Source organism: Danio rerio, chromosome 9 (genome assembly GCF_049306965.1).
Source record: "Danio rerio strain Tuebingen ecotype United States chromosome 9, GRCz12tu, whole genome shotgun sequence".
Lineage (NCBI taxonomy): Eukaryota > Metazoa > Chordata > Actinopteri > Cypriniformes > Danionidae > Danio > Danio rerio.
The window spans coordinates 38,020,001-38,037,500 of record NC_133184.1 but is presented as its reverse complement, the minus strand read 5'-3'; the positions used below and the strand labels follow the sequence as shown (position 1 = coordinate 38,037,500).

General features: G+C 35.0%; 1 protein-coding gene across 4 annotated transcripts in view; it reads right to left on the bottom strand.

The window, feature by feature from the left end:
- The window catches only part of lrp1bb (low density lipoprotein receptor-related protein 1Bb), a 667,407-nt gene that overhangs the window by 366,978 nt on the left and 282,929 nt on the right, over positions 1 to 17,500 (bottom strand). For all 4 annotated transcript variants that reach the window (XM_073912904.1, XM_073912906.1, XM_073912905.1 and 1 more), the window contains one exon: positions 16,109 to 16,246. In XM_073912904.1, the coding sequence (XP_073769005.1) occupies positions 16,109 to 16,246 (138 nt within the window). The remainder of the gene's footprint in view (positions 1 to 16,108; positions 16,247 to 17,500) is intronic.

Below are 17,500 nucleotides of genomic sequence, written 5' to 3'. Positions count from 1 at the left end.
GAACCAAATGAACCGAACTACAGATGTGAAAGCACCCTTAGTGTGACAATCACTGAGTGAACATTTACATCTTTCATATATGTTATATGTGATATATTATGATGAACGCGCTGCGATCGTAGAGAAAAAGCGATCACGCTAGCCGAGAGAAAAAATTGTGGAATATTTGCTGCGTTATTCTGCCTATTACCATTTATTGCTAGTTTAACTCATTAGTTGTGTTTATTATAACGTATATATTTGTTCCTTTGTAATAACTGTTCAATCATTGTTTATATGCGTGATTCTCATTGATGAGAATGTGCAAAGATATCTTAGATTTATACTGTTCTACAGATCAAAATATATCTGAAGGAAAGTTTGATGGCACTGACTGCCTAACAAATGTCACTAAAGAAGTTTGAAGACTGACTGGATTCTCTGACTGGAATCAATGTCTATATGTCTCCGCCAGTAGAACTGTGAATAACTCACAGTACCCCATTACACAAATAATTACTTTTTTTAATGGATGGATGGATGGATGGATGGTTGGTTGGTTGGTTGGGTGGTTGGGTGGTTGGTTGGGTGGTTGGTTGGTTGGTTGGTTGATTGGGTGGTTGGTTGGTTGGTTGGTTGATTGGTTGATTGATTGATTGATTGATTGACTGACTGACTGATTGATTGATTGATTGATTGATTGATTGATTGATTGATTGATTGATTGATTGATTGATTGATTGATTGATTGATTGATTGATTGATTGATTGATTGATTGATCGATTGATCGATTTATCGATTGATTGAAAAAGCATCCAAGCAAATAATATTATCACATTGTTATTTAATTCTCAATTCCAAATGTAATACGTATTATGCATAATCTGTATTTAATCATGTGTTGGAAACCGCTATAAATATTCCAGACAAAAGCATCAGTGTAAATCATTTAGCATCTCAATGCATTTTTAAACCTCCCATCCTGAAAAGAAAAAAAATGACAGTGTAATTGGATTTGATATCGCCAGATTGTTACAGCTTATTTCAAACCATTACAAGAGGTAATGATCTGACAGATGATTCAGACGTCGATACAGCACAGTATATAAACAGATGCACATCAAATACTAATGAAAGAATGACATTTTTAAAACTGAAAAAGAGCAGTGGGGAAAAAACTAGAAGAGGAAAAACTTTACATCAGTCACAGTCAATTATTAAAGGTTGTGAAGTTGATTTTATTCCAATGCAAAGAAATGGGTTCAGTATAGAAATATAGCTTAGCTTAAATTTGCTATAATAACCCTGCGCAACTAAATTCATGCATTAAACCCATACTTAACAAGCCAGCTATGCGGCGATCATTACCAAACAAGACTGCTCGTACTCCAGATAATCCTATTAGTAAAAATAATCAGACTATGAGCCTAAACATGAAGCAAAAGGATCATGGATTAAGCAGCATTGGTTTCAGGGTTAATCCTCCAGAGTTAGCATTAGCCTTTATGAGCTCCGACAGGTCAAGAAAGTCAACAGTGATTGCTTGTTATTACACATATTTGACACTGCATAAGGGTTTCAGACGATCCCCGAAGGAAGGCGCAGTCGACTTCTCTCTACCCCGTCATTATCCTATTCAAATGAGCCACTTGACTTTCACATTTATGGCCTATGATAATGAAAGGTGCTTGACCCGCTGAGACTAACAATATGAGGCGTCTACAAACAACCTCTACTGTATTAGCATCACTGCACATCATCTGGAAATGACCAGCAGCTTAATGCCTTCTGGGTGATATTCCATATCATTACAGCAAACAAATTCAATAAATATGCTAAAAAGCTGACAGTATGTGTAGGTGAATGCACACTGCTTTTCTTTAACCAAACTCTCAGAATTTTCATTTAATAGAAAGATGTTTTTTGATTTTACTTTAGTTTCTTTGATGACCCTTTGTAAACTTGTATCTGTAGATTTCAATAACAATATATACAGTATTTTGAAAGGTTGTTTTCTCTCTAAAAAGCTGAGCCATAAATGTTCACTTTGAGCAGCATCAAACTTTACAGTTTTATTCACATCTAAATTTAGGAATGTGTTCAACCCATGCTCATTATTGATACATACCCCTATATACATCACTGGAGATCGAGAAATACATCCTAGGAGGTACATTTTGTTGCAGTTTTTGTTTTCGTGAATCCACCAGAGGCCACTGTGTATGCTTTTTCAGATCTCAAATTTCTCTCGCAAGTGCCATTCGGACCTATTGTTCTCACATAAATCCACCAGAGGCAGCTGTCAACTGACTAACCAACTGACCGATAACCTCGCCCACATCCTTGTGTAAACCCAACTCAATATTGATTTCAAAAGCACCGATTGACTCGATCACCCCCTTTCCTGAACCCAACCGACAGTGTTTTCAAAGCAATCCAGAAAAAGAAAAGCTCTCGCAACAGCCTTATTTTACCACATTCTCACCCTGTTATTTACTAGTTTATTCAATTGTTTGCCCTTTGTTTTTGTTTTACCTGCTTTCTGGAACTTTTCTTTGCCTGACTCAAACCCAATTGTCGCAGTCAACTTCTCTCTGTATCTTAAGTCCGCCGACATACATGGCGAGCTACTGAGCAAACTGGTAACAACGGAAAAGTCTTTCACACTGAGGTAAGCGGTCAGCTGTTAGAGCAAAAAATAAAAAGTAGCCCTCTGCAGCGTCACACCGCCCTGTAGTGTTTGTTTTAAAGATGAAATGCAGCCAAACGTATCTCTGACTACATATTTCACACATTTTTATACATAAAAACTCTCCAGGAATACATAAAGGGATACGTTTTCACAATGAGACTGTGTTGAATAGATTCAATGATGTGTAGTTTGCCTTATTATATACATTTATTGAACTTTTATTTTATTTTATTTTCTGCTGGCTGTTAGAAGCATTTTCTGAATTATGGAGTGATAAAAAGTCTCAAATTCCATATTGCTGACAAATACACACTTATGAGCCCAAATGCCCGTCTTGCTGTTTATTCACACGAACACAGTTTTGTCTAAAATTAACGTATACAGTTTAAGAGGTTTTCTCCGAGCCTAAGTCCTTAAAGTGAGAGGAGCAGAAAAATCAACATTTTATATTTCTTAAAATAAGAAGATTTCATTTACCAATTTCCAAAAAATAAACAGCAGTACATTAATTATATATTATAAATTATATAATTATAGACAATGTGGACCTATTTTACATTTCTGAGTTTCTCAGTAGCGGAAGGCATCATGGTTGGGTAAACTTAGAGTGCAGTGAATGGGAGAGTACAACAAATAAATCTTTTACAATCCTATTTGCTGAAATATTAACAGAAAAACTCCACAATGATGTTATAAAGACTTTTAGAAAAAAGAAAAAAAACTTGTGTGAGACTGATATGAGGGCAGGCAGAGGAGAGATAAACGTCAAATTTACTCACAGCCTTATAAACGCTGCATTACAAACACCTTGCAGAAGCGGTATTTCACTTTTTGTAATTTGATGCAAAGATGATATAATACATTTATGTTTTTAAAAAATCTAAATATTAAAAACTTTCGAGAATTTTATATTATGACTGTTAAACGCACCATTACAATCTTGTAAAAAAGGGTCCATTATAAATATTAATTACAGCATATATCTGGAGCTGTATGAATCTATGGTGTAGAGGATGAACGGTGATGGAAAATGTGTAAAAACGAGAGAATGGTGATTTGATTGTCTGGTTTTTAGTCAATAAAATGAATTAATGAACTATTAAAAGTTAACAAATCGATTTTTTTTTCAATAGTTTCGATTTTTTTTTTCTCTTAAACTTTAAGCAATTATAGACTATTGTATATACACTGATTAGTTACTGTAGTAGTTTTATAACAGCTTTTTTTTTTTTTTTTCAAAACAGAGTTTTATGGCCAGTCAAAGAGAAATAAAAAAACGGCTGATAAAAAATGTAAAGAAAAATGTCTCTGGTTATTTGCAGGTTTGGCAAAAAAGTTGCCCTGTACTGTATTTGTGGATGTTCATCTTGATAGCGCTGCTGTCTTGACCCTGAGGGAGACTGTGGGTTTGTTTGTATGAATTGTTGGAAATTAAAAGTTAATCAAGTGAAATAATTGAATGTTGTCGAGAGGCAAAGCAAGGGAGGGAAGGTGCATCTGCGGTACATTTTGATTACTTCGCTAAAGCAGTGTTATCTATTAGAAATGTTGCTCCAAATGTACACATGTATGTTTCACCTATGACAAGGTGATACCTGCTGATTCCACATTAAGTGTTTAGTTTATTTATTTTTTGCTTGTCAATAGAATTGTTTTAAATTAAGTAAAAAAACTTAATCCCATTTCATAGCATAAAGTCAATATTTACGGCAATACAGATAATTTATACAGTTTATATATGGAGTAGTCCTTTTATTAGTCTTGTGAAACTTTATTTCTTTTTTAAAAATGCCTCAAGCACAGCTTTTTATAATAATAATAATCATAATAATAATAATAATAATAATAATGATAATAATGATAATAATAATAATAATAATAATAATAATAATGTCTGAATGAGTGTGTGTGGATATTTTCCAGTATTGAGTAGCAGCTGAAAGGGCATCCACTGTGTAAAACAAATACTAAATAAGTTGGCGGTTCATTCTGCTGTGGCGACCCCTGATAAATAAAGGGACTAAGCTGAAGGAAAATGAATGAATGGATAAATTAATGAATATAATAATAATAATAATAATAATAATAATGAAATATGCAGATCATGTAACATTAAAAACTGGAATAACGCTGTATATGCAATAAATTAAATTAAATTAAATTAAATTAAATTAAATTAAATTAAATTAAATTAAATTAAATTAAATTAAATTAAATTAAATTAATAATCAGTGCCTACTCAAATTTATCAAAATTAAAAATAAAACAAAACATCAAACATGTTTATGATTTAAGCTAAAAAATCTATTTAAAAGCATCTAAGCAGATCAAAAGGTAGATCAAAACTGTGCAACAGTAAGCAGGCCATTTTAATGTACAGCATATGTAGATTATTCCTGTAATCACATTTCAGAGCAGTGAAGTGACTTACTCTTTAAACCAAAAGACTTTCTCTAAGCTTTCTTCTTCTTCGTTTTATTCTGCTCCTGTAATTACTCTAATTGGTATGTAATTGCTTTTGAGAAAAGGAATCATGAGCTGCGTTTTAATGACTGAACATAATGCAAGCACGTAAGCAGCACAATCAATGAAATTACCTAAGCGTGTTCATTTGTTACTGCATTTCAGCATAAAGGCAACGCAAATTAAATTTGCTCTGATTTCAGTTAACATTTAAAACTAACCTGTTTAAAATTGCTCAGTAGCAAGACAAAAATAACTCATTATCATTCCTAGAACATTACTCCTTTTTAGTTAACACTTCAGTGAGGTTTCAATAGTTAACTTTAGATAAATTTAACACATTTTTCATTTAAATCAGTGAACAAGACAGTGTTACAATGTACTAACACAATACTAACCATTTCAATTCAGAAAAGATCAAAAGCAGTGTTTGTTGGAACAACACTGACTTTCAAACACAATAAATAAACAATTATTGTTTATTGTTGTTGTTGTGGGAATGAGTGTGTATGGATGTTTCCCAGTTATGGGTTGAAGCTTTAAGGGTTCATTCTGCTGTGGCGACACCAAATTAATAAAGGGACTAAGTCAAAAAAATTAATAAATAAATAAATAAATAATTGAAGAAAAAAATTTAAAGTATAACATTTCTAAAATGTTTTGTACTATTCTACAGTTATTATTAGATCGTATTAATATAATTACTTTTAATTTTATTATAAATATTTTATTTGCATTTTAACATTCTTGTTTTAATACTTTTTAAAATTCTTATTTATTTAATTGTTTGCTTACTCATTTATTTGTTTAATTATTTGATTGCTTCTTTAATTACTTGTTAACCTGCAAACTGTTTTACTTTAGTTACTTATTTGTTTACTTATTTTTTTTTTACTTGCTTACCCATTTACTTGTTTAATTACGTATTTACTCGCTTCTTTATTCACTTGTTTACTTGCTTACTGGTTTACTTGTTTAGTAACTTATTTGTTTACTTGTTTACTTGTCTACTTGCTTACACATTTACTTGTTTAATTACTTTTTTACTTGCTTTATTTACTTGTTTTCTTGTTTAGTTTCGTATTTGTTTTCTTTTTGACTTGTTTACTTGCTTACTTATTTACTTGTTTAATTACTTATTTTGTTGCTTATTTATTTACTTATTTACTTGCTTACTGTTTTTGTTACTTATTTGTTTATTTATTTATTTATTTGTTTGTTTGTTTACTTATTTTTTAACTTGTTTACTTGCTTACTGGTTTGCTCGTTTACTTATTTGTTTACTTGTTTGTTTGTTTACTAACCTACTTATTTGTGTACTTATTTACCTACTTACTTAATTACTCACTCACTCACTCACTCACTCGTTGTCATGCTGTTTTTTTTTTCATGCTGAGATTTTTCATAGAACCCCATGCTCCTTTGCTCTTACAACCAGCGCTGACACTCTTGACCAGCCTTATAAATTAATAAATTCATAAATCTTAACATTGATTAAAAAAACAAAAACCACAAAAAAAAAAAAAAAAAAAACTGTATCAGCCCCTATGCAAGAACTTCTAAAGAATACACACACTACTACGAGCAAACACAGTCACCACACAGAGACCCTTTTACCACCTGTATGCTCTCAGCTTAAGAAAAAAGTTGAGAGAAGTCCACCTAAGAGCTCCTAAATTCAAATGCAGCCCTTTTTCATCTGCAGCTGTCAAGTTTCAGTGCTGGCTGAGAGGAGCGAGATTTTTTTGCACACCGAAAAAAGAGGCAGCCAGGTGGTAGAAAAGGAAAAAAAAAAAAGATGAACGTAAAAAAAGAAAGTTTTTCATGCCATCTCTGGAAATCTATTCCACTGAAGGACAATCATTAAAAATAAAGAATTGCTCAAGTGTGTGAAGGTGAACTAGAACGCAGTCTTTGTCTTCCATATGGGCTCAGTTATTTATTTTTTTTGCGTAATGCTCTCCTGGGATTCATTATGTATATTCATTACAAGAAGGGGAGGCGAAGTTTGAGAAGAGACCCAGCTGCCATGATCCAACTTCTCCACCGTGACCTCATTTCCCCCCGCCCGTCTGCAGGTGTACCGGTAGAAACACATGCTGATGTCAACTGTGGCCAGTGCTTACTCATTCAATTAGCACCTTTGATGAAGTATACTGTGTTGCTTACTTCAGCAGACGGCTAGATCTCCAACAAAAACAGGTCTGCCTGCGCCCAGACTTTCCACTTCTGTCTACCTATAAATCTGTCTTACGTGTCATTACTGACAGCTGCGTGCGGTTTAAAAGCTAATGCCATTTTCCTCACACACAAGCTGCAAAAACATCATGTTAAAAGTGGAAAGTGAAACAGGGTGCGAAACTTGCAGGCGAAAACTGTGGTTTGAGGATTTCTGGCTTCTTTTCACATTGTTTAGTCACACTTTATTTTAATGTAAAATTCACTCTAATTGCAAACTCTTAACAAACCATTATCTAAGAGTTTTAGCTCAATTAACCTACTAATTGGCTGTTTATTGATAGTCAGTGAGGTGATAGTTGGGTTTAGGTATTGGGTAGGAGAGATCTAAAATAAGATCCTACTTTATAAATGCTAATGAACGCTTACTATCTTAATAATAGGCAGGTAATAGCCAGTATACAGTGTTAATTGTTACTTAAACTAAAGTGTTACCCATTGTTTTTTTTTCTCCCTTTTATCTTTTTCTTTAGTCTAATGAAAATAAAACATCCAAAACCCACCTTTAATTGTTTTTTTTTTTGTCACACTTCATCAATTACATTTCAAACACCCCATATAGAAATCAGATCCATGGAAAATATGCTAATTACATATACGTCATACAAGTTCATATTTGGATTTCACGTATTTACAATACCTTTACTTACACTCACCGGCCACTTTATTAGGTACACCCGTCCATAAATTTCTAATCAGCCAATCACATGGCAGCAACTCAATGCATTTAGGCATGTAGACATGGTCGAGATGATCTGCTGCAGTTCAAACTGAGCATCAGAATGGGGAAGAAAGGTGATTTAGGTGACTTTGAGGGTGGTATGGTTATTGGTGCCAGATGAGCTGGTCTGAGTATTTCAGAAACTGCTGATCTACTGAGATTTTCATGCAGACCATCTCTAGGGTTTGCAGAAAATGGTCCAAGAAAGAGAAAATGTCCAGTAAGCGGCAGTTCTGTTGGCACAAATGTAGAAGAGCAACTCTGAACACACAAATCGAACCTTGAGGCAGATGGGCTACAGCAGCAAAAGACCACACCGGGTGCCACTCTTGTCAGCTAAGAACAGGAAACTGAGGCTAAAATTTGCCCAAGCTCACCAAAATTGGACAATAAAATATTAGAAAAATGTTGCCTTGTCTGATGAGTCTCAATTTCTGCTGCGACATTCGGATGGTAGGGTCAGAATTTATTCGTCAACAACATGAAAGCATGGATCAATCCTGCCTTGTATCAACGGTTCAGGCTGGTTGTGGTGGAGTAATGGTGAGGGGAAGTTTACTTGGCACACATTAGTACTAACTGAGCATTGTGTTAATGCCACAGCCAACCTGAGTATTGTTGCTGACCATGTTCATCCCTTTATGATGACAGTGTACCCATCTTCTGAAAGCTACTTCCAAAAAGATAACGAGCCATGTCATAAAGGACGAATCATCTCAGACCTCAAATGGCCTCCATAGTCACCAGGTCAATCCAATAGAACTCCTTTAGGATGGGATGGAACAAGATTCGCATTGTGGATATATATATATATATATATATATATATATATATATATATATATATATATATATATATATATATATATATATATATATAYACACACACACACACACACACACACAAACAGCCTTGTTTGCAATATTTAAAATATATTTCGCATCACTTTAGATTTCTTTAACGAACTTTCAACTTAAAGTTTGTTCTGCGGAATAAAAAAAAAAGGATTTTGGAATATATGCCCACTGGTCAAGAGGGAAATCGATATTTCTTTTTCTTATCAGATCTGGACTCCTTTCTAAAAGTCTTTATGTCCCAAGATTTCGTGTAACTTACCCTGGTTAATTTGCGTATTCTGTTATTATTATTATTATTATTAGTAGTAGTAGTAGTAGTAGTAGTAGTAGTATTAATATTATTATTATTTCTAAACATATTTATTGCTTTATAGTGTATTTTTATCTGAGTTTCTGAGCTGCAGTTTATACTGTGATAAAAATACTGTGATGTTGAGGATTTTACTGGTTGTGATCTGTGGTTATTATTCTGTTGATTTGTTTTGTTAAAATAAAATTAAAAAAAATTAAAGAAGAAAAGGTTGATCTATGGCAACGCCTCCATTATTTTTGAGAGTGAATGAAGTGAGCTGCAGAAGCCTACAAACTGAACAAGAGCAGAAACAGAAAGAAAAAAAAAGGATTTATTGCCCCAGGCATTCGTTGCTTAATTAGCTGTATCTAAAAACAAACAAATGGAGGAGGAGAACAATGAACATAATGTCTCTTAATGCTTGCTAACACCCTAGGATAACTTTCTGTGATGCATCACATGAGGCTCAGAGCACCTCTCTCTTTATCTGCAATACGTCAAGTCAAAACCTTAATCTTTCTGCCCATTGAACTAGACCAATCTCTTTGCCTGTGCTGGAAGGTGATTGGTTCTTCTGTCGGAGAAAGGTGTTCTGAGGTCAACCGTTCCTTTAGGCCAGATAAAGCTGAAAAACTGAGGTTTGATAAGGAAGAGAGAATACTGAGGAGAAGGAGAGTAATACTACAGCACACACACACACACGCTTGCGCTCGGGCTTGCACTCTAGCTTGCGCAGTAAATAAACGGTCATGTGATGTGTTTCGATTAGCGCGAGAAAGTAATTAAATAGTTTGGTACAACATCAAAACCAATCCCTGCAAATGTGAAACAAATGATGACAGAGAAGTCAAAGAGAGTGAATTTTGTGGAGTGGGAAAATGTACAGCAAGCTGACAGGGAATATGACGAGATCATAATAGCCCTTAAGGACGGATTGTGAAGAAAAGTGGCGAAACAAATTCCGCAAACCCTTTTTCTTAATTTTGTTATTGCCAAATACCCATCACTATTTGTTAGGAAAGACTTTGGTGTGTAAAGGTGTATGTACCTAGGCCTATTTAAAGTGCTGAGACGTTACAATGTTACAGAGGACTTATTTTATTTGTTTGTTCCAACTTCTAAGTGGTCTGTATGTTTGTAATGAATAAATTTTGTCAAAACACACATACGACTCGTTCTTGAAAAAAGGCAAAAGAGCTGTGTGCATGTGCACATTTGAATAATGCCTGGCTGTAAACCGGTTTAGGCTTTTAAAAAGCTAACTATCAAAATGTACTTGTCGGGCCCTGTCAAGCCAAACTTTTATGGCTCAATTACATGTGTTTGTTCCATGTGCTTCTGTTTATGTCATTTGTTTCCTTTGTTCTTTTATATATATATATATATATATATATATATATATATATATATATATATATATATATATATATATATATATATATATATAGTTCCACCTGTCTCACCCTCTTTGTAATCTTTTTAAGCTTTTCCTTTGTAGGAAATCATACCTTTGTCCAGTATTGTCAAACTTTATTTGCTTACTGCTTTTGATATTCTGGTTCCTGTTGTAAGTGCTTTTTGTTCATAAATACATGTTTTTTTAACAATTCCTATGATCCGATAAGTTAATGGATGAATTAATATGTATTATAAGCAAAGTAAAAGGTAAAAATACCTAAATAAGTTGGTAATTAAACAAGTAATATAAAAAATATTTCTCTTTTGAAACTAGTGAGATTTAAAATGTCTTTGTTTTAAAGAAATAAAGTAAATAAGCAAGCAAATAAGCAGCTAAAACTGAGTAAGCATGCATGGAAATAGATTTTAAAATGGGTCATTTGAGGCTAATGTAATTCTAAATGTTGAAATGTTTATTATAAATAAGCAAATATGAGTAAATAGAGTAGAAATAGAGTGTAAATACATCATTAAAATATATCATTTTAAATGTGCAAATATTTAGTACAAATAATTGAAAAACTGTTTACATTACATAGCTTGAGCATACGTGATTCAGTGCAATGACTAAATAAAACTGAACATGAAATAGAAATCAAATGGTTATTGAGACCGGTGCGATTTTAAAAGAGTAAATACAAACAAACACTAATAGAAACATTCTAAACCCACTGTGAACTTAAAACCAGCACCATACAAACACAAGTCACCCTTCTCAAGCAAGTAATTATGTTTCCTTCAGCCATTCTCCATTGACTAAATAACATGTTGCTGCTGTAGGCCCTGCGGGAAACCTTCGCAATCCACCTGACATTACAATCTTGTGTGGTTTATATGGGTCACTGGCCGCTTTTCAGCCCGGCTCTGGATCAAAGGCCAGGATCAGCTGCTCCTGGCTCTGCCCAGCTGGATGCCACACTTTTCCAGTTCGCCAAAGGTCGCAGTCTTGGCCAGCACGAGGTGTGCCGCCTCTACAAACGGGCATACGCCCAACGCCAACTGCTGCGTCCGTATTGTCATATCAGAGAGTCCAGGCGGCTCCACCTGCTTGTTATTGTGGCTCAGATGATTGCGAACAAGAGTAGATTGTGTCCAACATCACACCTGCTGCGTCATTCACCTGTTCCTATTCCATTAGACTCAAGCCAATTTATGTAAAGATATGCGGAATTAGCCTGTCAATATAATTGTTGGATGTGTTTAAACAGTGGGTTTATTGATATTGATGGATGGAAATAAAGTAGTTGCGCAGTTAATATCAACAACAGAGCAGACCAGAGACTTATAAAGGCTTTCTAAGACAGCCTTAGTTGGCTGTACAGTATATACACACATATATACATATATATATATATATATATATATATATTAGGGATGTAACGGTATTAAAAATACCGTCATACCGCAATATGAATTTTTTTCGATATTACCGTAGTCGCATGACTCGGTAAAACTATAGGTCTTCTGAGAAAATTTGCTCAGGCGAATGAAGCGAACGGGAGGTAGCGAAAACTACAATTCCCATCAGCCCATGCTTGACCATCATCCCTTGCGGTCTGTTGTCGCTACAGATCCAGTAATGCGGAAATAGAGTGTGCTGCTAGAAGCGGGGATGAAAAAGAGCTGGAAAACTCTAAAGCGGGTGTTGTCGCCGCGCGCGTACTGAATAGCGGTGTTGTCGCGCGAGTTCTTATCAGCTGTGTTGTCGCGCGCGTACTGAATAGCGGTGTTGTCGCGCGAGTTCTTATCAGCTGTGTTGTCGCGCGCGTACTGAATAGCGGTGTTGTCGCGCGCGTACTGAATAGCGGTGTTGTCGCGCGCGTACTGAATAGCGGTGTTGTCGCGCGAGTTCTTATCAGCTGTGTTGTCGCGCGTACTGAATAGCGGTGTTGTCACGCGCGTACTAAATAGCGGTGTTGTCGCGCGAGTTCTTATCAGCTGTGTTGTCGCGCGCGTACTGAATAGCGGTGTTGTCACGCGCGTACTGAATAGCGGTGTTGTCGCGCGAGTTCTTATCAGCTGTGTTGTCGCGCGCGTACTGAATAGCGGTGTTGTCGCGCGAGTTCTTATCAGCTGTGTTGTTGCGCGCGTACTGAATAGCGGTGTAGTCAGCACACTGTTTAGATTGATGCAGACATGAGATCTCTATCTCACTCATGGTTTGTCCTCTCAAGTGGGGGAAAGACAATGCACAACGTTACCCACTGCTGTCAACCTGGGCCAAGTCATATCTCTCTTGTCCCAGAAACCTCAGTCCCAAATGAGGGGGTTTCTGTTGCAGGGGACATTGTAAATACCCAGAGATACCAGCTTTTACCAGATTATATTTATATGATAATTTTCCTTTAAACCCATCTCTAAGTGAGTGAGTGATTAAATGTTGAATGTGATGAGTTTTCAACAATACTAAATTGAAACTTTATTTTTTTTACATGGTTTAATATTTTTTTGTTATTAAAATTGAAGTTCCTGTTTCAAAGCTTACAGATAGATGGCTAATTTGTATGTCATTGACACTTTTGGCACTTTTTTGGAGTATTTTCATAAGTTTTGTTTTTTCCTGTAAATGATTCAATAAATACCGTACCGTGACATTCATACCGAGGTATTACCGAACCGTGAAATTCTGATACCGTTACATTCCTAATATATATATATATATATATATATATATATATATATATATATATATATATATATATATATATATATATATATATATATATATATATATTGCCAATAGCAAATATCGGTAAATATTACAGAATTTTTTTTTATGTTATGAGAAAAAAATGTAAATATAAAGTAAAGATCATGTTCGATTAGGACATTTTATAAACTGGCATTTAAAATATATGGAATCTCAATGTTTGACTATTAATGTACATTGCTAAGCAATTAATTTGGACAATTTAAGTGATTTAGATTTTTTTGAACCCTCAGATTCCAGATTTTACAAATAGTTACATCTCAACCAAATATTGGCCTATCCTAACATACAATACATCAATAAAAAGCTTATTTAATCAACTTATATGTAAAATATATAAATATAGAATAAATATAACCCATCAATTCCCATAAGCAAAAAATAAAAATTACTGGTTTTCTGATCCAAGGTCACAAATTCCAATCAAGGCATTTATATTCATTTCATGTTTCTGTTTTACACATGGATTGATTAATGGCACACATAATCTCATCTCCACACAATGCCATTAGGCAGTCCCTTCAGAATTTTACCTATCAACATACAGTTTCACCTCGTTTCCAAGTGAGTAATAAGGTTTAGTAAGGTACGGTATACACTACCTGACAAAAGTCTTGTCGCCTATGCAAGTTTTAGGAACAACAAATAATAACTTGACTTCTAGTTGCTCATTTGATATCAGAAGAGGCTTATATGAAAGGCAAAAACCTCTAGATTAAGTTTATTATACCAAAATAAAATATGATCATGCCTTGATTTTTAATTTCTTATTTAGGACAGTTAGTTCTGACCTTGCTTAGACAAAAGTCTTGTCACTTAACAGAAATAATGTACAGTACAGGATATAAAGTCATGGAGCAGTGGAAAAAGAATTAATATTGTGTATGACTCCCATGAGCTTGAACGACTGCATCCTTACATCTCAAACTCATTAATAAAGTCATCTGGAATGGCAAAGAAGGCATTCTTGCAGGACTCCCAGAGTTTATCAAGATTGTTTGGATTAACATTTAATGCATCCTTCATCTTATTCCAGACATGCTCAATAATGTTCAAGTCTGGTGAGTGGCCTGGCCAGTCCCAGAGCACCTCGAGTTTTCTCAAGGTCTACCTTCAAGCTTTTGCCACTTTTCCAAATGATCAACTAGACGTCAAGTTTTTTTTTTGCTCTTACAACTGGGATTGACTACAGGACTTTTGTCAGTTTAATACAGTTTCCACTTTCAAAAATAAAAAAAGTCATTCTTTTTGCGACTACACTAACACAACACTATGGTACCAAAACGATAGAGCCAGACTTGAGCTGAACGCTATTGATTTACAAAGAATTGTCACTTGCCAGAACAACAAGCAAGGAGAACAACACATGAAGCAACAATTTTAAACACACACCTGAAATATAACACATTAATACAATCAATGAAGGCACACATCAATAAACCATGACTGACCCCAGCTCAAACAAAGCTTCTCGTCTTGTTGCAAAAAAACAACCACATGCCAAGAAATAGGAACAGGAGCTGCTGTATGTACTGTATTGTTGTTTACAGGTCACATAATTTTTATTTATTTAATTTTCTTTACATGTGCTTTCAGAGCATCTTCATTTGAAATAATAAACTTCAGTGTACTAAAGACATCATTTGTGAATGCCCCATAAGACTTTGGTTCTTCAAGCGAGAATGACGTTTATTGCAATACTCTACTGACTTCAGAGATGACAGTGGAAGACGAGAAGGGACCAGGTCTGAGACATTGATGTTGCAGTTTTGTTTATGCTTCCTTTTGTTTTGTGTTTACTTTATAATTAAAGTTTCTTAAATGTTTGCAGGATCCTAGTTTCCTTTTCCCTTGAGTTTTTAATTGTTACATTTACTATCAAACTGGTAACCACTGCCATTTATAAATTCGGTAGAAAATTCAGCAAAAACTACTAATACAATGGTATCAGTGTGGGAAAGATGTGTTCATGTCTATTTTACATTTTGTTAATGTGACACGTCTTAATTACATTTCTGTTTACTTAAGTATGACTTTAGCTGGATTAAGGTAATCAAAAACCTGTGAATAACTTTTTATACTTTTAGCATTAAACTTTCTAGATGGACTATAGTAAAGTTATATGTGTCCTTCCACTTTGTTACTTTCCAATGTTGTTTTTAACTCACTTGGGTCAAGAACTGTTACTGTTTGAATATAGAGTTGTCTAAGCAATATGTCCTTTTTTTCAGAGAAGGAAGCACCTTTGTTAGGGCATGTGCCATTTAATAAATGTTTTTCAAGCAGAGCCATGAGGTCAGAGAATATGGGTGAACCAGGGCGACTAACATTGTAAATACAGAACAATTATATAAAGTCGTCACTAATCATTGTGTGTATTTGTTCATTCAAGAAGCCCAAAGTGTCTGTTGTTTGTTCCTTTTCAGAAGGTACACACAGAAATCGCCCAGGAAACAGCATCTCTTTTTTTAATTATTGTTATCAATCACATCCGACAGTTGCACAATCAACAAATTTTGAGGTCCCATATGAAAAGGCGATAGAAGGAAGAGAATTTTGCCTTTTTCATAATCAATAGAAATCAAAATTAAAAACGAAGCAAAATAAATAAATGAACAGGAAGGGTGGCCCCTGGTGCTTTGCAACAGTTGCATATATGCAGGATTGGATGTACAGATGTTAAAATTGGCCACTCACCTCTACAATGGACTCCTTCATCAAACCCGTCCTCACAGTCTTTCGCCCCATTACAGAGCTTGTTGAAGTGAATGCACTTTCTCGACCCGACACACTGTATGTGATTTAAGGGACATCTGACTATCACCTCCACTTGACCTAAAAAACATAAGAGAAAGATGCTTTATGTACACATCTGGTGTCATTTTTGTAGAAGTATATCATTTATTGACTGTATTGTCTGTAATTACTTTAAAAACCCCTAAGACTGCTGCATGGTTCAGACAAATGTCACTTGCTGAGCTTTTGAGGGATGCAAATGAAAACAGGAAACAATCCAATTGATTGAGTTTAGCATAAAATGCCCTGGCAGCCGTGGAGTGATTTAATTTAGAGGTAAAAACTTTCGTTCAGCACCATTTGCTGTCTGTTGTTCTTTAAGTTAAATGCTAATAGAATGGGCAGAGGCCCCTCATTTACAATATGCCCTTCTTCTTACCTACCCTAATGAGCGTTAATTGAATTAGCAAGATGAAGCCAAAGCATCTCTTACTGTAAAAGTGAAGTTTTGCAATTCAGTAAGGTTGTAGTAAAGCAAACTGCCCACAAAACTAAAGATAAAAGAAAAAAAGACAGACAGACAAACGGGTGGGTGGGTGGGTGGGTGGGTGGGTGGACGGACGGACGGACGGACGGACGGACGGACGGACGGACGGACGGACGGACGGACGGACGGACGGACGGACGGACGGACGGACGGACAGACAGACAGACAGACAGACAGACAGACAGACAGACAGATAGATAGATAGATAGATAGATAGATAGATAGATAGCATTTCTGAACAACTCTCCGTCCACACTACATCACTGAAAACACACATCACATGACCACACACACATTCTGGCATGTGCTGAAGCGTATGCACGTGTCTGACCTCCAGGCAGTCAGCAGGTGGTTTTAGCAAAGAACTACAGGTGAGAGCTGTGCACGTTGGATGGTTCATCAAGAATCTACTGTTGGATCTAATCTCACTTTATTTGTTAAACGTGATATTTTACTCATCTTGTTGTCTATATCCAAGCACATATTCCCTGACTTTGGTCTTTTGAATCTATTACTTGTTCTCAGGTAACGTGTTTTGGCTGAGCGCAATGATAAGTTATTATGTTAATTTATGTAACCACAAACACTGATTCTGCAAATTTGACTGATTGTTTGCCTTTATTTATTATAATGTATACACTTATTGCAAGTCATACTTTTATAATGGCCATTATTAATTATTAAAACTGATATAATACGCATACAGTATGCAAGATGACGGTCATATAAATATGCAGCATTTTTGGTGTCTCTTAAGTTGTTAATATCAAAATGAAAATGGGCAGTTCCTTAAATCATGTTTTCAT